This window comes from Bufo gargarizans, unplaced genomic scaffold (assembly GCF_014858855.1).
Source record: "Bufo gargarizans isolate SCDJY-AF-19 unplaced genomic scaffold, ASM1485885v1 fragScaff_scaffold_136_pilon, whole genome shotgun sequence".
Classification (NCBI taxonomy): Eukaryota; Metazoa; Chordata; class Amphibia; order Anura; family Bufonidae; genus Bufo; species Bufo gargarizans.
In genome coordinates, this window is record NW_025334059.1 from 358,199 (window position 1) to 375,840 (window position 17,642).

At 42.2% G+C, this 17,642-nt stretch overlaps 1 protein-coding gene across 1 annotated transcript in view; it reads right to left on the reverse strand.

Moving 5' to 3' along the window:
- Positions 1 to 5,092: 5,092 nt before the first annotated feature.
- The window catches only part of LOC122922286 (peroxidasin homolog), an 81,959-nt gene continuing 69,409 nt past the window's right edge, over positions 5,093 to 17,642 (reverse strand). The window contains exons 19-20 of the mRNA XM_044272847.1: positions 16,216 to 16,297; positions 5,093 to 5,691 (exon numbers count right to left, since the gene is read on the reverse strand). Of these exons, the coding sequence (XP_044128782.1) occupies positions 5,611 to 5,691; positions 16,216 to 16,297 (163 nt within the window). The 3' untranslated portion in view covers positions 5,093 to 5,610. The remainder of the gene's footprint in view (positions 5,692 to 16,215; positions 16,298 to 17,642) is intronic.

A 17,642-nucleotide genomic window follows, 5' to 3' on the forward strand; every position in this document is an offset into this window, starting at 1 on the left:
GAGACCAGGAAGTTAAGTTAGTGTGTAGCCCACCACCTGCTAGGGGTAGGGTGTGCATGGTAACAGCTCCCAGATCTATGGATCCAAAGCCAGTATCTTGTCTCGGCTGAGACAATTGATCATCATCCCCAGCCTGAGCCTTGCAGCATCAGCTGGTAGAAGCAAGCAGTCACCTCCAGTTACAGGAAGAAGCATACCCTGGAACAATAACTGTGAGTAACATCCAGAGACCCCAGGAGAAGACATATTCCTCCTCAGCTAGTAAGTTCCCAATACAGCAGAAGATAGTAAGCGCAGAAGCCAAATTCCTGCCATATTACAGAGCTACTAAGCAGACGTCCCTTTTTTGCAAAAGCTCCAGGCACATGATAGAGCAGAAGCCAGATTCCTGCCACACATTGCCAATACCTGCTAGGACCAAAGACTAATGCTGTATCTCACTTGGATGAAAGCTGCATCTAGTAAAGACAAAAAGAAAATCACTTTACAAAAGGTCTGGATCTCAATTATTGCTGCAAATCTCTCAATTACTCCTAAAGCAACACACTCATTTTATTGCAAGTGAGCCAGGGTCCAGGAGTCCAGCCGTACCCAGGTAGGAGACACTGTTGACACCATTACCACTACCATACAGAGACATTACACCACTCTGGCATTCCTAACCTGGTAGCAACAGTACCCTGCGCACGCTGCAATTGGCGTCACAAAAAAAACCTATAGACTATCACCTACCCCTGACCCAGCCATTGCATATAATTGGGCGTCAGTGTGCATACCCCGATCCGGCTCTACTGCACATAGGAGGCAGCATTTTAGTAGTTATATTCTAGTATGTAGGACACAGTATTATAGTAGTTATATTCTAGTATATAGAAGGCAGCATTATAGTAGTTATATTCTAGTATATAGGAGGCAGCATTATAGTAGTTATATTCTAGTATATAGGAGGCAGCATTATAGTAGTTATATTCTAGTATATAGGAGGCAGCATTATAGTAGTTATATTCTAGTATGTGGGAGGCAGCATTATAGTAGTTCCAATCTTGTACATAGGGAGCAGTATTATAGTAGTTATATTCTAGTATATAGGAAGCAGTATTATAGTAGTTATATTCTAGTATGTGGGAGGCAGCATTATAGTAGTTCCAATCTTGTACATAGGGAGCAGTATTATAGTAGTTATATTCTAGTATATAGGAAGCAGTATTATAGTAGTTATATTCTAGTATGTGGGACGCAGTATTATAGTATTTACATTCTTCTAATTGCAGTTTCAGTTAAGTTAAGAAACATATCTGTAACCAATTGCCAATCAATATAAAGACACACAGAAGTCACAGTTTTATTGCTTTCTATAGAAATTCATAAGCAAACACGTTTTTATACAATTAGATCTAATATGACAAGCACTGCTACATTCTAATATATAGGGATATGTTGTACAAGTTATTAATTAAATTAAAAGCATATCAGTTATATCTATGGGAGTCCTGCGGGTTGATATATGGTACATATTAGTAAGCCTACTTCTCAACCATTGCCATGTGCCCCAGCAAAAACAAACCACCTTCACATCTAAAGCTTTAACACACACCATGTATAAAACTGGACATACATATTAGGCTACTTTCACACTCGCGTTTTGACGGATCCATCATGGATCTGCGAAAACGGATCAGTTACAATAATACCACCACATGCATCCATCAGGAACGGATCCGTTTGTATTATCTGTAACATAGCCAAGACGGATCAGTCATGAACTCCATGGAAAGTCAATAGGAGAAGGATCCATTTTATATTGTGCCAGATTGTGTCAGAGAAAACGGATCCCTCCTCATGGACTTACATTGTGTGCCAGGACGGATCCGTTTGGCTCAGTTTCGTCAAGCGGACAGCAAAACTCTGCAGGCAGCGTTTTGGTGTCTGCCTCCAGAGCGGAATAGAGACTGGTCGGATTCAAACTGATGCATTCTGAGCGGATCCTTTTCCATTCAGAATGCATTAGGGCAAAACTGATTCATTTTGGACCACTTGTTAGAGCCCATGACAGATCTCTCAAACGGAAAGCCAAAACGCCAGTGTGAAAGTAGCCTTAGTCTTTTGTCAGCCAAACCTGCGGAAGACAGCGGTTTCGGCTGACACTGATGGGCCGACTCTCCTCTGACAGGTGATGTAAGGAGAGACAAGGACCAAGGACATAAGAATATTCATTTTGCCCAATCCATTTGTTCTCCCTGGAGATAAGCTGTTGTCAGCTCTTTCCATTGAATACATATATACATTTAGCTGAGCCAAACGTGTATGTGTATGGGGAAGTCGGGAGGGAGTGGGGGATTTAGTGCTGCCCTTGGCAGTAAAACGGCTATGGCAGCGCTAAAGCCCGCCCATCAGAGCCGGTGATGTCACCAAAAACACTGCAGTTTCCGCCCGTCAGTGTGTTATTGAAAACAAAAGAGCCCGTGCCCTGCGCGATCTAGTGCAATGCAAGGGAGCGCATCGGAGCATGAGATGCTCTGATGCCAACATCAGGGGGGCTGCCTGGGTGAAAATAAGGGTATGTCTGGGTTCAGCTTTGAACCCGAACAACCTCTTTAAGACTGGCCTTTCAAGCTTGCGTCTTAATAATGTTGGTGCATCCTTAGGGTACTTTTACACTTGCTTTAAAGTTTTCCGGTATTGAATTCCGTCCTCGGGACTCAATATCGGAAAAAAACTGATCAGTTTTATCCTAATGCATTCTGAATAGAGAGGAAACCGTTCAGTATGCGTCAGGATGCCTCTTATGTTTTTTGGCCGGAGAAAATACCGCAGCATGCTGCACTTTTCTCTCCAGCCAGAAATCCTGAACACTTGGTGGAATGCATTAATGCCAGATCCGGCCCTAAGTGTTCCGGCAAAACTGATCTGTTCTTTTCGTCCGCACATGCACAGGCAATTAGATCTGTGAAAAAAATAAATACCAGATCAGTTTTTCCAGATGACAACCGGAAAGACGGATCCGGTATTGCAATGCATTTGTGAGACAGATCCGCATCCATTTGCGTCCAGATTGCCGGAATCCTCTGCCGCAAGTGTGAAAGTACACTTAGAAGGTCCGTGTAGCAGAAAACAAAATATGTACTAGCTAGGAGCTGGCATAAATTTCAGGTACCAATTGTGCCAGATTTCTGGTGCACATATTGTTAAATGTATCGAGCTGCAGAAGTCCCTCCAGCCAAGTTTTTGTAAAAGTGGCAAGGATGCTGGAGAAGGGGGAAAAGTTACACATTTTGCTGCAGAATGGGCTAAAATGTAAGAGTTCTACAGAAAACTGGCATACCACAATAACATATTCCCCATAGTCAGGGGGTGTTTTTTAGGGGCTGGTACCTTTTTTTCTGTAGTTTGTTTTAGATAAAAACACTGGGGGAGATTTATCAAACTGTTGCAAAGTAGAACTGGTTTAGTTGCCCATAGCAACCAATCAGATTCCACCTTTCATTTGTCACAGCATCATTGGAAAATGAAAGGTGTAATTTGATTGGTTGCTATGGGCAACTAAACCAGTTCTACTTTGCAACAGTTTGATACATCTCCCCAACTATCTCCACTTTTATGGCATTTTTCTTCACTTGGGTATGATGTTTTTTGCCTTATTTTTTGTCCCTTAGATATCCATTGTGTTATGGGGGTCTGCTTGAAAAAGAATACGTGTCAAAATGTGTCAATGTGTGTTGCATTTTTTATGGCGTTTTCAAGTGGCGCTTTTTGAACCATGACTTTTTTCACATTTACAGAGAAAGAGGAGGTACATCGTTTCCTGTAGAAAAACACATGGCCTGCAAAAAAATGTAATTATTATAAAAAAAAAATACCAGAAAAAGGTGTTTTTGGATCAATATTTTTTTTTAACAATAAACACGTAGTGTGGGTGCAGCCTTAAAGGACTTGCTTGGTTTAGAAAAAAAGTATATTTAAATACCCTAGTACACCAATTAGCCATAGCAGAGAGCAGATACAAACTGTCCTCTCAATTTCTGGAGGACGCAGCATGTCTATGCATGAAGTGGCAGTCTTGACCACCATGCAATTGCGTGGAGCCCCCGGAAAGGCGAGTCAGACAGTGCCAGTTGACTGCGGGGCATGGCAGCCTATGGCTCCCGTCCCAACCGTTCATCTTCATAGATCTCAGTATCCTGGCATCGGAGCGCAGCTGGCTAGAGAAGCAAGCATGTGCACTTTCAAAGCCTGCTGCAGTGGCTGCTTATAGTCTTCAGTTATACTCCAACACCGAGACACTAGAAGAAGAGAATTGTTTCTACTGTGCAAACGCTGAACACTTAATGTGGAGTCTACGCATTCGAAAACAGGATGAGAATGCCCACTGCCGGCAGGACGGGGGAGCCTAGACAGCCATTTTCTATAATGTCATACATGGGGGCCAGAGTTACATAAACAATGCAGAGGGCACTGCTTAAAGGGGCACCAGCCAAGTACAATAAAAGGACAATATAAAGAATATGGATGGATATTAGCGAGGACAAGTTCAGCAGTGACAAATACAGTGAGTAACGAAAAAATAATGCAAAGTGGCCAACCCCTTTAAAACTTAAAAATACATTAGTTCTTGTATGCTCTAAAAGACTCCATAGCCTTTCTAAGAGTGTTTAGCTGTTTGACTGCTGAAGGGGAGAATGTGGGTGTTAGGCTACCGGTCTTACTTCTGAAAAGTGATGGCAGAATATATTTGGGGTGCATTGACTGTGTTGTGGATTTATACTCAATTTGCAGCCTGAGTGGAAGGTGAGTGCAAGAGTGAGTAAGTAGAGGTACAGATGTAGCCGAGCTAAACTTGATGGTTAACGCGTTAAGTAAACAATGGCAAGAAAATGCTAATAGGCTTTTTGATTTCAATGGTTTTTGTCACAAGATGACACTGTGGCATGTGTTAGAGTCAATTTTAGCTCTGCTACATCTGTAGACTAACCCCATGCAGTCACGGCTATGTAATGTGCTAGGACAATGTGTGACTGTCCTCTTCATTGGTGGTCGTGCTTTGGATTTCACCTTAGTCACATTCACTTGTATGAGACAGAGTTACAGAGAACTCCATACTTTTTGTAAGGGCTGTACCTGGAGTTCTCTGTAACTCTGTCTCATACAAGTGAATGTGACTAAGGTAAAAATCCAAAGCACGACCACCATTAAAAGTATTGAGCTGGAGCACCATAACCCCTGTAATCAGCCGTGGTGTCGGTAGTTGGACGTCTATCTTCAGATATTCATGGCCTATCCTAAAGATAGGCCATAAATATTTTAGCCCTGGAAATTTTTTTTGAAAGGGTAACTGGCCAATCTGCCGAATACAAAAGAGGTTGCTGCTAGAATAGAAATACAAGGTCATACTAATTATCCCATATGTATATTTACTGCAGAGGCTTTCTTTATATCCCAAGTACTGTAGATCCAAGTAATTAGACCTCAATACTTAAACAGTCAGACAGATAATGTGCTCTTCTGAATGCACAGCAGAATATATCCCGTTTTATTTTTTGTCATCCTTATGTTTATTTAGTACCATCTTAATGTCCCTGTTCTATTTATACAGTGCTTGTAGCTTCGCTAACATCATTGCTGACTCTGGTGCTCCGGGTGTCTGTCTGGCAGCATTCTTTGAAGGTGCCTCACCTGAGCCTCAAGCTCTTTCACCTAAAAACAGAAAATACTAAATTTAGTTTCAGTCCAATAGACTTAATACTCGGATTATCCCGAGCTGTGCTTGGACAACAGTGTGGCTACAGCAGGAGATGTTAGAAAGTTCTTGGCTTTAAAACAAGACCAAATGATCTGCCAGCTGTTCCTGTATGGCATCAGATGACCCCAAGGGAGGGGTGGCATGGTTATCAATCAGAAGGCATACTTGCTCTCCAGCTGTCACATATATGAGGTCTTGTTTTTGTTTTTTTCCAGAAAATTAGTGAGAATTCGGGTGCCCATACAGGGTGAGGCCCGGCCATGAGATCCATATGCGGAGCACGGCTAATTGTCGGGCTGATACAACTGGCAACATTGACAAGCATAATGCATAAGTTAATGAAGCAATCAAATGCTTGCAGGGTCGGGTCTCATGGTGGAAGTAAAAAAAATATGGAAAAAAAAAAGTTTAATAAAGTGTTTAATTAAATTTAAAAAAATCTAAAAAAAACTTTTTTCCTTTTTTACAACATTTTATTTATATTACTATACACAAAAAAAAACTAAATGTAACTGGTGTAACCACATCTATACTACAGAAAGAATAAGTTATCTATCTTGCATGATAAATGCTATAAAAAAATACATAAATACAATCCCAGGATAGCTGTTTTCTGTTTATCTCACCTTTCAAAAACAGGAATAAAAAGTAATAAAAAAGTCCTATGTGCACCTGAAAGGGAACTATAAAAATGTGTCTCAGGCTATGTATGTTCAATTGAGGCTATTTTCACACTAGCGGTTTTTGCGGATCCGTCATGAATCTGCAAAAACGCTTCCGTTACAATAATACTACCGCATGCATCCGTCATGAATGGATCCGGTTGTATTATGTCTTCTATAGCCATGATGGATCCGTCATGAACTCCATTGAAAGTCAATGGGAGACGGATCTGTTTTCTCTTGTGTCAAAGAAAACTGATCCGTCCCCATTGACTTACATTGTGTGCCAGGACAGATCCGTTTGGCTCCGCTTCGTCAGGCGGACAGCAAAACACTACAGGCAGCGTTTTGTTGTCCGCCTCCAGAGCGGAATGGTGACTGAACGGAGGCAAACTGATGCATTCTGAGCGGATCCTTTTCCATGAATGCATTAGGGCAAAACTGATCCGTTCTGGACCGCTTTTGAGAGCCCTGAACGGATCTCACAAATGGAAAGCCAAAACTACAGTGTGAAAGTAGCCTAAAGGTGTTTTCCAGTAGTACAACAATGATGACCTATACTCAGGATACATTTAGGTCATCAATATCGGATTGGTTAAGGTTCAACATCCAGCGCCACCACCGATCTGCAATTTGAAGAGTTTGCGGCACTCTTTTGCTGAGCGCTGTGGCCTCCTCACAGCACACCAAGCACAGTGCTGTAAATTGTATCGTTGCTGTGCTTGGTGTTGCGGCCCAGGCCCATTCCTTTGAATGAGAGTGATCTCCACATAAGCCATGTCACTGATGAATGTGATGTTTCTGGCCTAGGAAGAGGCCACAGTGCTCACCGAAGCAATGTGGCCTCTTCAAATAGCTGATCAGCGGTAGTGCTGGGAGTTGGACCTCCACTCATCTGATATTGATGACCTATCCCAAGGATAGACAATAATATATGAAGACAGCACCAATGTCCCAATTTCTAACAAGACGCACGGTCACCAGCGGTCAGGCTCATCTCTGCTTCAAACTGTTAAGAACAAAAGTAATCCTGACCAGCATCTTCTCTTTTCCGCAAGTTATATTCCAGTTCACAAGGCAATCTTTTGGCTTATATCAAGCCTTTCTCAAGCCATATTGTATGTCACACTTTAACAGATTGAAATACATAAAAAAAAGGGGGTGCATCGAATCCTCCACCAATCATCAGGCTGTGTATAATCACTATTTTCTCAATACCTGTCACAAGTATTTGCATAATGTGGATTAAAATATCCTCCATACAAAAGAGAACTTCTTACATGATGTTTGTTTAAAATGGACCAGTCAACTGCAAGATGGCTGTAACAGCGTGCCTCTCCAGCGTCTCGGCTGTACCTCTGTGTCTCAGTATCACGCATATCCCACACCTCCGTGCGGACTTCGCATGTCACGTAACGTGCTCTTCATAAAAACTTTATGTATATGGACAAACTTTGTATGCGGACATTTCCTGCACTACTCATCGTGTGAGCATGCGCCAGCTAACGCCCAATGGGCAACAGGCGCCATGTTCCCATGACAACCTGATACCCACAGCGCAGCACTTCAAACAGATCCCTGCATACTGTAGGAATCCATCCGTGTGCTCCGGCCCCTTGCTCTCACATCACAGAAATTCGTGTTATTTTGCTATTTACCACTTGTACATATTATTCCTCTTTTCCCATTATTTCACCAGCCACACTGTATGCACTTCAATATCAGCCAGCTCACAGTTCAATTTGTCCTAATACAAATACAATAGATACATTGTGTTATATACCCACTGTGTTTAATTGGCATCATATCACCTAAATGTGATAAAATTATCGACATATAACAAAAAAAATTACAAAAATAAATCCCCCATAAAAACATATACCTAGAAGGTCCAGGGACCCCCATGGTTACTACAGATGACTCACATTAAACTCAATATTTAACCCTCTTGGTTGTAATGATTGCAGTGTGTGAATCCTCTTCAATTCTTTCCTACATGGCAAACCTTCTGTCACCTCTACGAAGAGGGGGTACAGAGTCAATGACCTTAAATCTCAATTGGTTAACAAAAGGTCTTTTCTCATTAAAATGTTTAGGAATTGGTAATTCCATTACTTCTTTCCTAATTGTACTCTTATGTTTATCCTTTCTCGGATCCCCATTGTCGTTTCTCCTATATAGATTAAACTGCAGGGTATGATGTATGATATGATGTATATCACATAGTCTAATCTGCATGTATACCTTTCCTTGATCTTATAACTTATCACACTGCAGGGATGAGTGAATGTATCTCCTTTTAACATATTCCCACAGTTGCAACATCCTAAACATGGAAAATTACCTTTCCTAGGCTGCATAAAAAGTCCATTGTCTATCTTTTTTCATAGATCCAATATCAGATTTCACCAACCTATCTTTCAGATTCTTAGTCTATATGACATCATTGGATTCTGTTTAAACTCCATCACATCTGGACATTCCTTCTGTAAGATCGGCCAATCCCGTTTTAAAAATTGTGCTATTTTAGGACTTAAATCACAAAATGTGGAGACAAAGGGGATAAGTGCTCCCTTCTCCTTTCTCTTCCTTACATTTCCCTTCATTGTACATTTCCCTTCTTTACATATACATTTCCCTTCTTACATATTGTAGGGATTCGCTCTGGTAGTTAGGATAAGTAGGCGCAGTACAGAGGCAGAGTTGTAGTTTTGCAACAGCTGGAGGCACACTGGTTGGGAAACACTGGGTTAAGGTATGCAGGAAACTCAACTAGTGATATTTCATCCCCTTTCCATATCACAAAGATATAGTCGATGTAGTGCCACCAACTCAGGATGTGCTCACCAAATTTGGACCTGTACACGTACTGATCCTCAAACTGCGCCATAAAGATATTGGCATAAGTTGGGGCCACATTCGACCCCATCACCATACCCCGCCTCTGCCAATAGAGGTAATTTCCAAAGAGGAAATCTTTCCTCCCAAGGACAACCTCCAACAGTCCGAGGATCAGCCATGCACAGGGAGGAGCACATCCCGAGCCAGCGAGCACCACATCGACGACATCCATACCTGCTTTATGTTTAATAGATGTATATAATGATGCGATGTCAAAAGTTTCCAAATACCCATTCATAAACTCAATCCCTTTTAATTTCTCCAAGAAATCTGAGGTGTCTTTCACAAAGGAGGGTGCAGTTGTGGCAAAGCATCGAAGTACTTTATCCCAAAAAATTGCAATTGGACAGAAAATGGATCTCCTGCCAGGAGGATTCCTCAAATCTTTGCATATCTTAGGGAGCATATATAGTAATAGTGTAATTGGTTTTTTTACTATAAGGAATTTAGCCAAATCCCTATCAATTATTCCCCACTCTAAAGCTCTATCCACCTCTTCTATTTCTCTATTAATCTCACACTTGGGATCTTTATTTAATTTTGTGTATACCTCTTCATCATTTAATTGTCTGCATACCTCAGCCTTGTACTTCGATGTATCCATCACCACAACCGCACCCCCCACTATATGCTTGCTTAATGGTAATTTTCTTGTTTTCCATTATTTTTTGCAAATAAATCTGCAAGTACATGTCACGGACCCGTCTGTGACAGATGTTAGGAGATCAAGGAGACTGGTGGAGCATGGAGGAATCTAACAGCGTCTTTGATTACTCTTTATTTAGTGTTTGTTTGTGACCTCATCCCCTGTTTTTTTAATTATTATTTATTATTAAAGCGCCATTTATTCCATAGCGCTGTACATATGATAAGGGGTGCACATACATAATACAGACAATTGCACTAATCATAAACAAGATGAGCTACAAACTGGTACAGAAGGAGAGAGGGCCCTGCCCGTGAGGGCTTACAATCTACGTGGTATGAGAGAAGGACACAGTAGGTGAGGGTAAAGCTGGTCATGGCGGTATAGAGGCAGCAGGGTCATTGGTTGTAGGCTTGTCTGAAGAGGTGGGTTTTCAGGTTTCTTTTGAAGGATTCCACTGTAGGTCAGAGTTTGATATGTTGGGGTAGCGAGTTCCAGAGTATGGGGGATGCACGGGAGAAATCTTGGATTCGATTGTGGGAAGAGGCGATAAGAGGAGAGGAGAGGAGGAGGTCTTGTGAGGATCGGAGAGTGCGTGTGGTGGTGTATCGGGAAAGTAGCTCAGAGATGTAGGGAGGGGACAGGTTATGGACGGCCTTGTATGTATTTGTTAGTACTTTGAAGTGAATTTGTTGGGCAATGGGGAGCCAGTGAAGGGAGAGGCAGAGGAGTAATAGGGTGAGAGGTGGATTAGTCGGGCAGCGGAGTTGAGGATAGATTGGAGGGGTGTGAGAGTGCTAGATAGAAGGCCACAGAGGAGAATGTTGCAGTAGTCTAGGCGGGAGATAATGAGGGCATGTGCAAGCATTTTCGCAGATTCAAAGTTAAGGAAAGAACGGATGCGGGAGATGTTTTTGAGTTGGAGGCGGCAGGTGGTGGAAAGGGCTTGGATGTGCGGTTGGAAAGAAAGGGCAGAATCCAAGGTCACTCCAAGGCAGCAGGCTTTGTTGATACCGGGGAGAGTGTGCAGCCATTGATCATGATAGATAGGTCTGTTGGGGGGGTTGAACAAGATGGGGGAAAGATTATGAATTCTGTCTTATCCATGTTAAGTTTTAGAAAGCGAGAGACGAAGAAGGATGATATAGAAGATAGACATTGTGGGATTCTTGATAGTAAGGTGGTGATGTCTGGACCAGAGAGGTAGATTTGTGTGTCGTCAGCGTAGGAGTGATACTGAAAGCCATGGGACTCTATGAGCTGTCCCGGGCCAAAAGTGTAGATAGAGAAGAGCAGGGGTCCTAGGACAGAGCCTTGCGGGACACCAACAGAGAGGGAATGAGATGAGGAGGTGGTGCGAGAGTGGGAGACTCTAAACGTCCGGTCTGTGAGGTATGATGTGATCCAGGAGAGGGCCAGGTGTAGCTTAGTACTCATTACTCTACCCTATTTAGTGTTTCCCCACCCTTCTGACTGTGCAGTAGATAGATTCATTTGGGTTTGGCTGAGCTGGTGTGAGGTCGTCTCTGGTGATCCTGCTCATCCATCACTACAGAAGCTAAGTGTCGCGTTTGTTTGTGTTTTGTAGTAACCATGAGGTCCCTGGACCTTCTAGGTATATGTTTTTATGGGGAATTTATTTTTGAAGTTATATGTTGATAATTTTATCACATTTAGGTGATATAATGCCAATTGAACACAGTGGATATACACTACGTGCAGAATTATTAGGCAAATGAGTATTTTGACCACATCATCCTCTTTATGCATGTTGTCTTACTCCAAGCTGTATATGCTCGAAAGCCTACTACCAATTAAGCATATTAGGTGATGTGCATCTCTGTAATGAGAAGGGGTGTGGTCTAATGACATCAACACCCTATATCAGGTGTGCATAATTATTAGGCAACTTCCTTTCCTTTGGCAAAATGGGTCAAAAGAAGGACTTGACAGGCTCAGAAAAGTCAAAAATAGTGAGATATCTTGCAGAGGGATGCAGCACTCTTAAAATTGCAAAGCTTCTGAAGCGTGATCATCGAACAATCAAGCGTTTCATTCAAAATAGTCAACAGGGTCGCAAGAAGAGTGTGGAAAAACCAAGGCGCAAAATAACTGCCCATGGACTGAGAAAAGTCAAGCGTGCAGCTGCCAAGATGCCACTTGCCACTAGTTTGGCCATATTTCAGAGCTGCAACATCACTGGAGTGCCCAAAAGCACAAGGTGTGCAATACTCAGAGACATGGCCAAGGTAAGAAAGGCTGAAAGACGACCACCACTGAACAAGACACACAAGCTAAAAAGTCAAGACTGGGCCAAGAAATATCTCAAGACTGATTTTTCTAAGGTTTTATGGACTGATGAAATGAGAGTGAGTCTTGATGGGCCAGATGGCTGGATTGGTAAAGGGCAGAGAGCTCCAGTCCGACTCAGACGCCAGCAAGGTGGAGGTGGAGTACTGGTTTGGGCTGGTATCATCAAAGATGAGCTTGTGGGGCCTTTTTGGGTTGAGGATGGAGTCAAGCTCAACTCCCAGTCCTACTGCCAGTTTCTGGAAGACACCTTCTTCAAGCAGTGGTACAGGAAGAAGTCTGCAAGGTAAGAAAAACATGATTTTCATGCAGGACAATGCTCCATCACATGCGTCCAAGTACTCCACAGCGTGGCTGGCAAGAAAGGGTATAAAAGAAGAAAATCTAATGACATGGCCTCCTTGTTCACCTGATCTGAACCCCATTGAGAACCTGTGGTCCATCATCAAATGTGAGATTTACAAGGAGGGAAAACAGTACACCTCTCTGAACAGTGTCTGGGAGGCTGTGGTTGCTGCTGCACGCAATGTTGATGGTGAACAGATCAAAACACTGACAGAATCCATGGATGGCAGGCTTTTGAGTGTCCTTGCAAAGAAAGGTGGCTATATTGGTCACTGATTTGTTTTTGTTTTGTTTTTGAATGTCAGAAATGTATATTTGTGAATGTTGAGATGTTATATTGGTTTCACTGGTAAAAATAAATAATTGAAATGGGTATATATTTGTTTTTTGTTAAGTTGCCTAATAATTATGCACAGTAATAGTCACCTGCACACACAGATATCCCCCTAAAATAGCTAAAACTAAAAACAAACTAAAAACTACTTCCAAAAATATTCAGCTTTGATATTAATGAGTTTTTTGGGTTCATTGAGAACATGGTTGTTGTTCAATAATAAAATTAATTCTAAAAAATACAACTTGCCTAATAATTCTGCACTCCCTGTATAACACAATGTGTCTATTGTATTTTTATTAGGACGAATCGAACTGTGAGCTGGCTGATATTGAAGTGCATACAGTGTGGCTGGTGAAATAATGGGAAAAGAGAAATAATATGTACAAGTGGTAAATAGCAAAATGACACAAATTTCTGTGATGTGAGAGCAAGGGGTCGGAGCACACAGACAAATTCCTACAGTATGCAGGAATCTGTTTGAAGTGCTGCACTGTGGGTAGGAGGTTGTCATAGGAACATGGCGCCTGGTGCCCATGCGTTAGCTGGCGCATGCTCAAACGAAGAGTAGTGCAGGAAATGTCTATATACAAAGTCTGTCCATATTGTAGGGTTTTGCTCTGGTAGACAGGCTAGCAGACGCAGTATAGAGGCAATCGCAAAGTCTTTAACTTAAACAGTTTGGTGTCTATTCACACATAAGGAAAAACAAAAATGACCGTTCACAGTCTTGGTGTTTGTTCACACCATGCAATGTCCATAGAACAAAATCTTCACCTGGTTAGCAGTTTTCCACCCGCAGTCCACAGCAGGCTTTAGGGGCCTGTTTCCCGGCATGCGGCACAGCACAAATTCACAGGTCCCAAAACACAGAGACTCCCCAGCTTCTCTGTCAGATGGAGGATAAACCACTCACAGCTGAGACTGCTGGCTGGGTTTTATAAAGACCCGGCCTGGAGCGTGGGGAGCAGCCACCCACCCAGCACTTTGGCTACCCCCAGTAAGAGCCAGCCGGATCGGCTTTACAGCCAAACTAATAACAAACAGTGTCAATCAGCACTAGCTGCCGCTGACACTGAAAACTACCGGCTCTTACCTCACCGAGGCCAGGAATCTCGGTGACACATACCTTCCATCAATGACGGCCCCTTGCGCCTTCCTACAATATACATAAAGTTTGATAATAAAACACGTTACGTGACATGCGCCGTCTGCACAGAGGTGCGGGACATGTGTGATACTGAGACATGCGCAGAGGTACAGCCGAGACGCTGGAGAGGCACGCAGTTACAGCCATCTTGAAGTTGACTGGTCCATTTTAAACAAACATCATGTAAGAAGTTCTCTTTTGTATGGAGGATATTTTAATCCACATTATGCAAATATTTGTGATAGGTATTGAGAAAATAGTGATTATACACAGCCTGATGATTGATGGAGGATTCGATGCACCCCCTTTTCTTGTATGTATTTAAATCTGTTAATGTGTGAAATACAATATTGCTTGAGAAAGGCTTGATATAAGCCGAAACATTGCCTTGTGTTATATGTGAACCGGAATAAAACTTGCGGAAAAGAGAAGATGCTGGTCACGATTCCTTTTGTTCTATCCCAAGGATAGGTCATCAATACTTTACTTACGGAAAACCTCTATAAACTAACTTCTCAAAGCAATTAGTTTCATTGAATATAGATAGCGTAATTAGTAGTACTGTAGGACATGTTTTTCCGAAAGGCCCCATGTCACTTCATGAGAATGCTTCAGCTGATGCCAAAGAAAGGCAGCTGTATATAGCTAAGCCAGCTACAATTTTTTTTACTCAGTAGAAACAAGCTGACTCCTGAACCAGTATAAGTACCCAGCACTGAGATTTTGTGGTGGAAGATGACCCCACATGATACACACTAGACCTGAACTTTCTTTACCGCTGTTTGCCATTGCTTTCCACATTGGAGATGCAGAACGATGTACTGTCTGTCTATCTCCATGTGGCCTTAGTGGTGACACTCCCACATTATGGTTTACAGTGGGGACACTTTGACAAAGTGACAATTTACTACAACGTGAGAGCAGGACTATAGGACATTGGTCAAGGAGACCATGCATGGGTCTTATTGCCCATCTTATTCCCTCTATGATATGGTGACCATAGAACGGCTAGCCCAATTTTAACAGTATCTAATTAAATGGGTTTTCTGAGACTTTAATACTGATGACCTATCCTACTCAGAATAGGTCTTCAGTTGTACAGTCTTGGAAAACCCTTTTAACTAGATCATTTTAATCAGTGTTTTCTGAGGCAGGGACACTTGACTGAGGAGGGACCACCACACCACCTATTCCACACACAAAGAGGGTGTGATATTCCAGAGCAAGCAGACCTTTCTTGGCACCAGCTAGAGACTTTTGTCATATGGGATCTGTCAAAATCAAGAGCACACTAGCATGAGCCCCTTGAACGCCATAGCATTATGATTTCAGGAAGCAGTTATAAGGTTTGCCACTTTACCGTACACTGTGACACCTTTAACGTAATGTCCCTATACACATTAGTTCATTGTTGTCCGAACCCTCCATTTTTAGAGGGACTGGGAACATTCTAATGTGTATGGGGAGCTACCGACTCTCCCCAGGCAGATGATGTCAGAGAAGAGAAGGATCTTTTGCCTGATCTTTTAGTTCTCCTGTGACTGGCAGTAGCTTTCTCCTCTCTCCCTGAAAACACATACGGTTCATGCTCGATTAAACTGAGCATGTATGTGTACAAAATGGGGGGATAGCAGTCAGCCGACAGCTACTGAATCTGTATGGGCATCTTTAGTTAATCTAAGTTTAGTTATGTTACAATGTGAGATGGGGCCCTGATGAATTCCTATTGTTTTATGTTAGGCTACTTTCACACATGCATCAGAGAAATCCAGCCCTCTGGATCCCATTGACTATAATGGGATCTTGCTACTCCTCGACATATCAGCTGGCATTTGGCTGGATAAATATTGCCGCACTAAACAGTTTTTGCCGTGCCGCATTCCATTAAAATCAACAGGCTCCAGCAGGCAGGTGGCACTATCTGGTTATGCCAATCTGAAGAACTTGGTAGGATGTTCTCTGCTGGGGCATCCTGCCAGATTTCATTGACGCATGTGTGAAACTAACTTTATTGGCCATTTTCATGGGGCAATTGTTCATATCCTGAAATATTTCCAGATTTCAAGACGTCACTGACTATGTACGACAATCATTCCATAGTAAGTTAATATTCTTAATAGTTCTCATCACCTTGTTCTGTAGAGTGGAGATGGCACTCTCGAGCCTGGGCACATGATCTTCTGCAGAATAGTCATCAGCAAGATCCTTTAGTCTGTAATAAAGGTAAAGAATGTAATCAGTATGATGATAATAATTTTCTTCTGATGTCCTCTCACCTCCTTCTCAAAACCTACAAGTCCAGGTACAAATGAGGAAATTCTAGATGCTATACAGTCAGCTACACAAAATCTGAATGAAGATATCAGTATATTTGACAGTACCCTGGATCAGCTTATTAAGAGGCCATCTTCTCTGCAAAGAAACATTGTTGGGGCATTGTGGGGACTGTATCAGAACTTTATTCATTGTCGAAATAAAAGTAGCTCAATAGGGAATAAATTCACAGTAGAAAATATAAATACAATGTAGGAATATAAACTGCGTGTCACTGAATAATTATCCTACTTAAAACATAACTTTTAGTAATTATTATTTAAAAATAAGTCCCACAAGAAACAATGTGTATGTTTTGATACCTGCACAAGTGAAATAATATGGACTTAAGTACAGTAGGACACAAGGGCAAATACATAAATAATCTCATATGCTCAGATTTGGACCAACATAGTCCCACTCACGGTTTGATGGTATTTTCTTATATGGAAATAAACCACGACAGAACAGGTGTAGTGGGAAGGTCCACAGGCATCTTGGTTGAGAGAATTTGAAAATAGAGCGATATTTTCTATTTGTGGGATGGAAAAGGCAGAAGGTGGGGAGAGAAAATCCCTATCAAACTATATAATTCTGCCTAAAAGCGGAGAAATCTCCCGCCTAAATGCGGGAGAATCACCTCCAGAGGAGGCGACCCCACTTATCGGTGGCTTTCCCTATTATCCTGTCCCTGTAAAAGTAGCTCCCAGTGTCTGTACAGCCAAAAATTGAAGTAATTTGAAATTCCCAACGCGTTTCCTCCAATACAGTTGTGACCGGATTCATCAGGGGAAAAAAGAAGATGTAAATATATTGTATAGATGTGGCATAATAGCCCTCAGCAACAATGGCTCTTCTGTTGATAAATCCAACTGGGTAATGCAGTCCAGGGATCTCTCTGTGACTGCACCTCTATATATACGCTAAAGTAAACTGGACAAACTTTAGATGAATTAATTACCTCATGGTGTGTATGATAATCGGCGTGCGTTCCACCGCCAGCCAGGCAAAACCGGAAGTGCGTCAGGTCACGTGCGCCAACCGCTGCTATCCACCGCCGGCCAATAGCAGCGGTTGGCGCACGTGACCTGACGCACTTCCGGTTTTGCCTGGCTGGCGGTGGAACGCACACCGATTATCATACACACCATGAGGTAATTAATTCATCTAAAGTTTGTCCAGTTTACTTTAGCGTATATATAGAGGTGCAGTCACAGAGAGATCCCTGGACTGCATTACCCAGT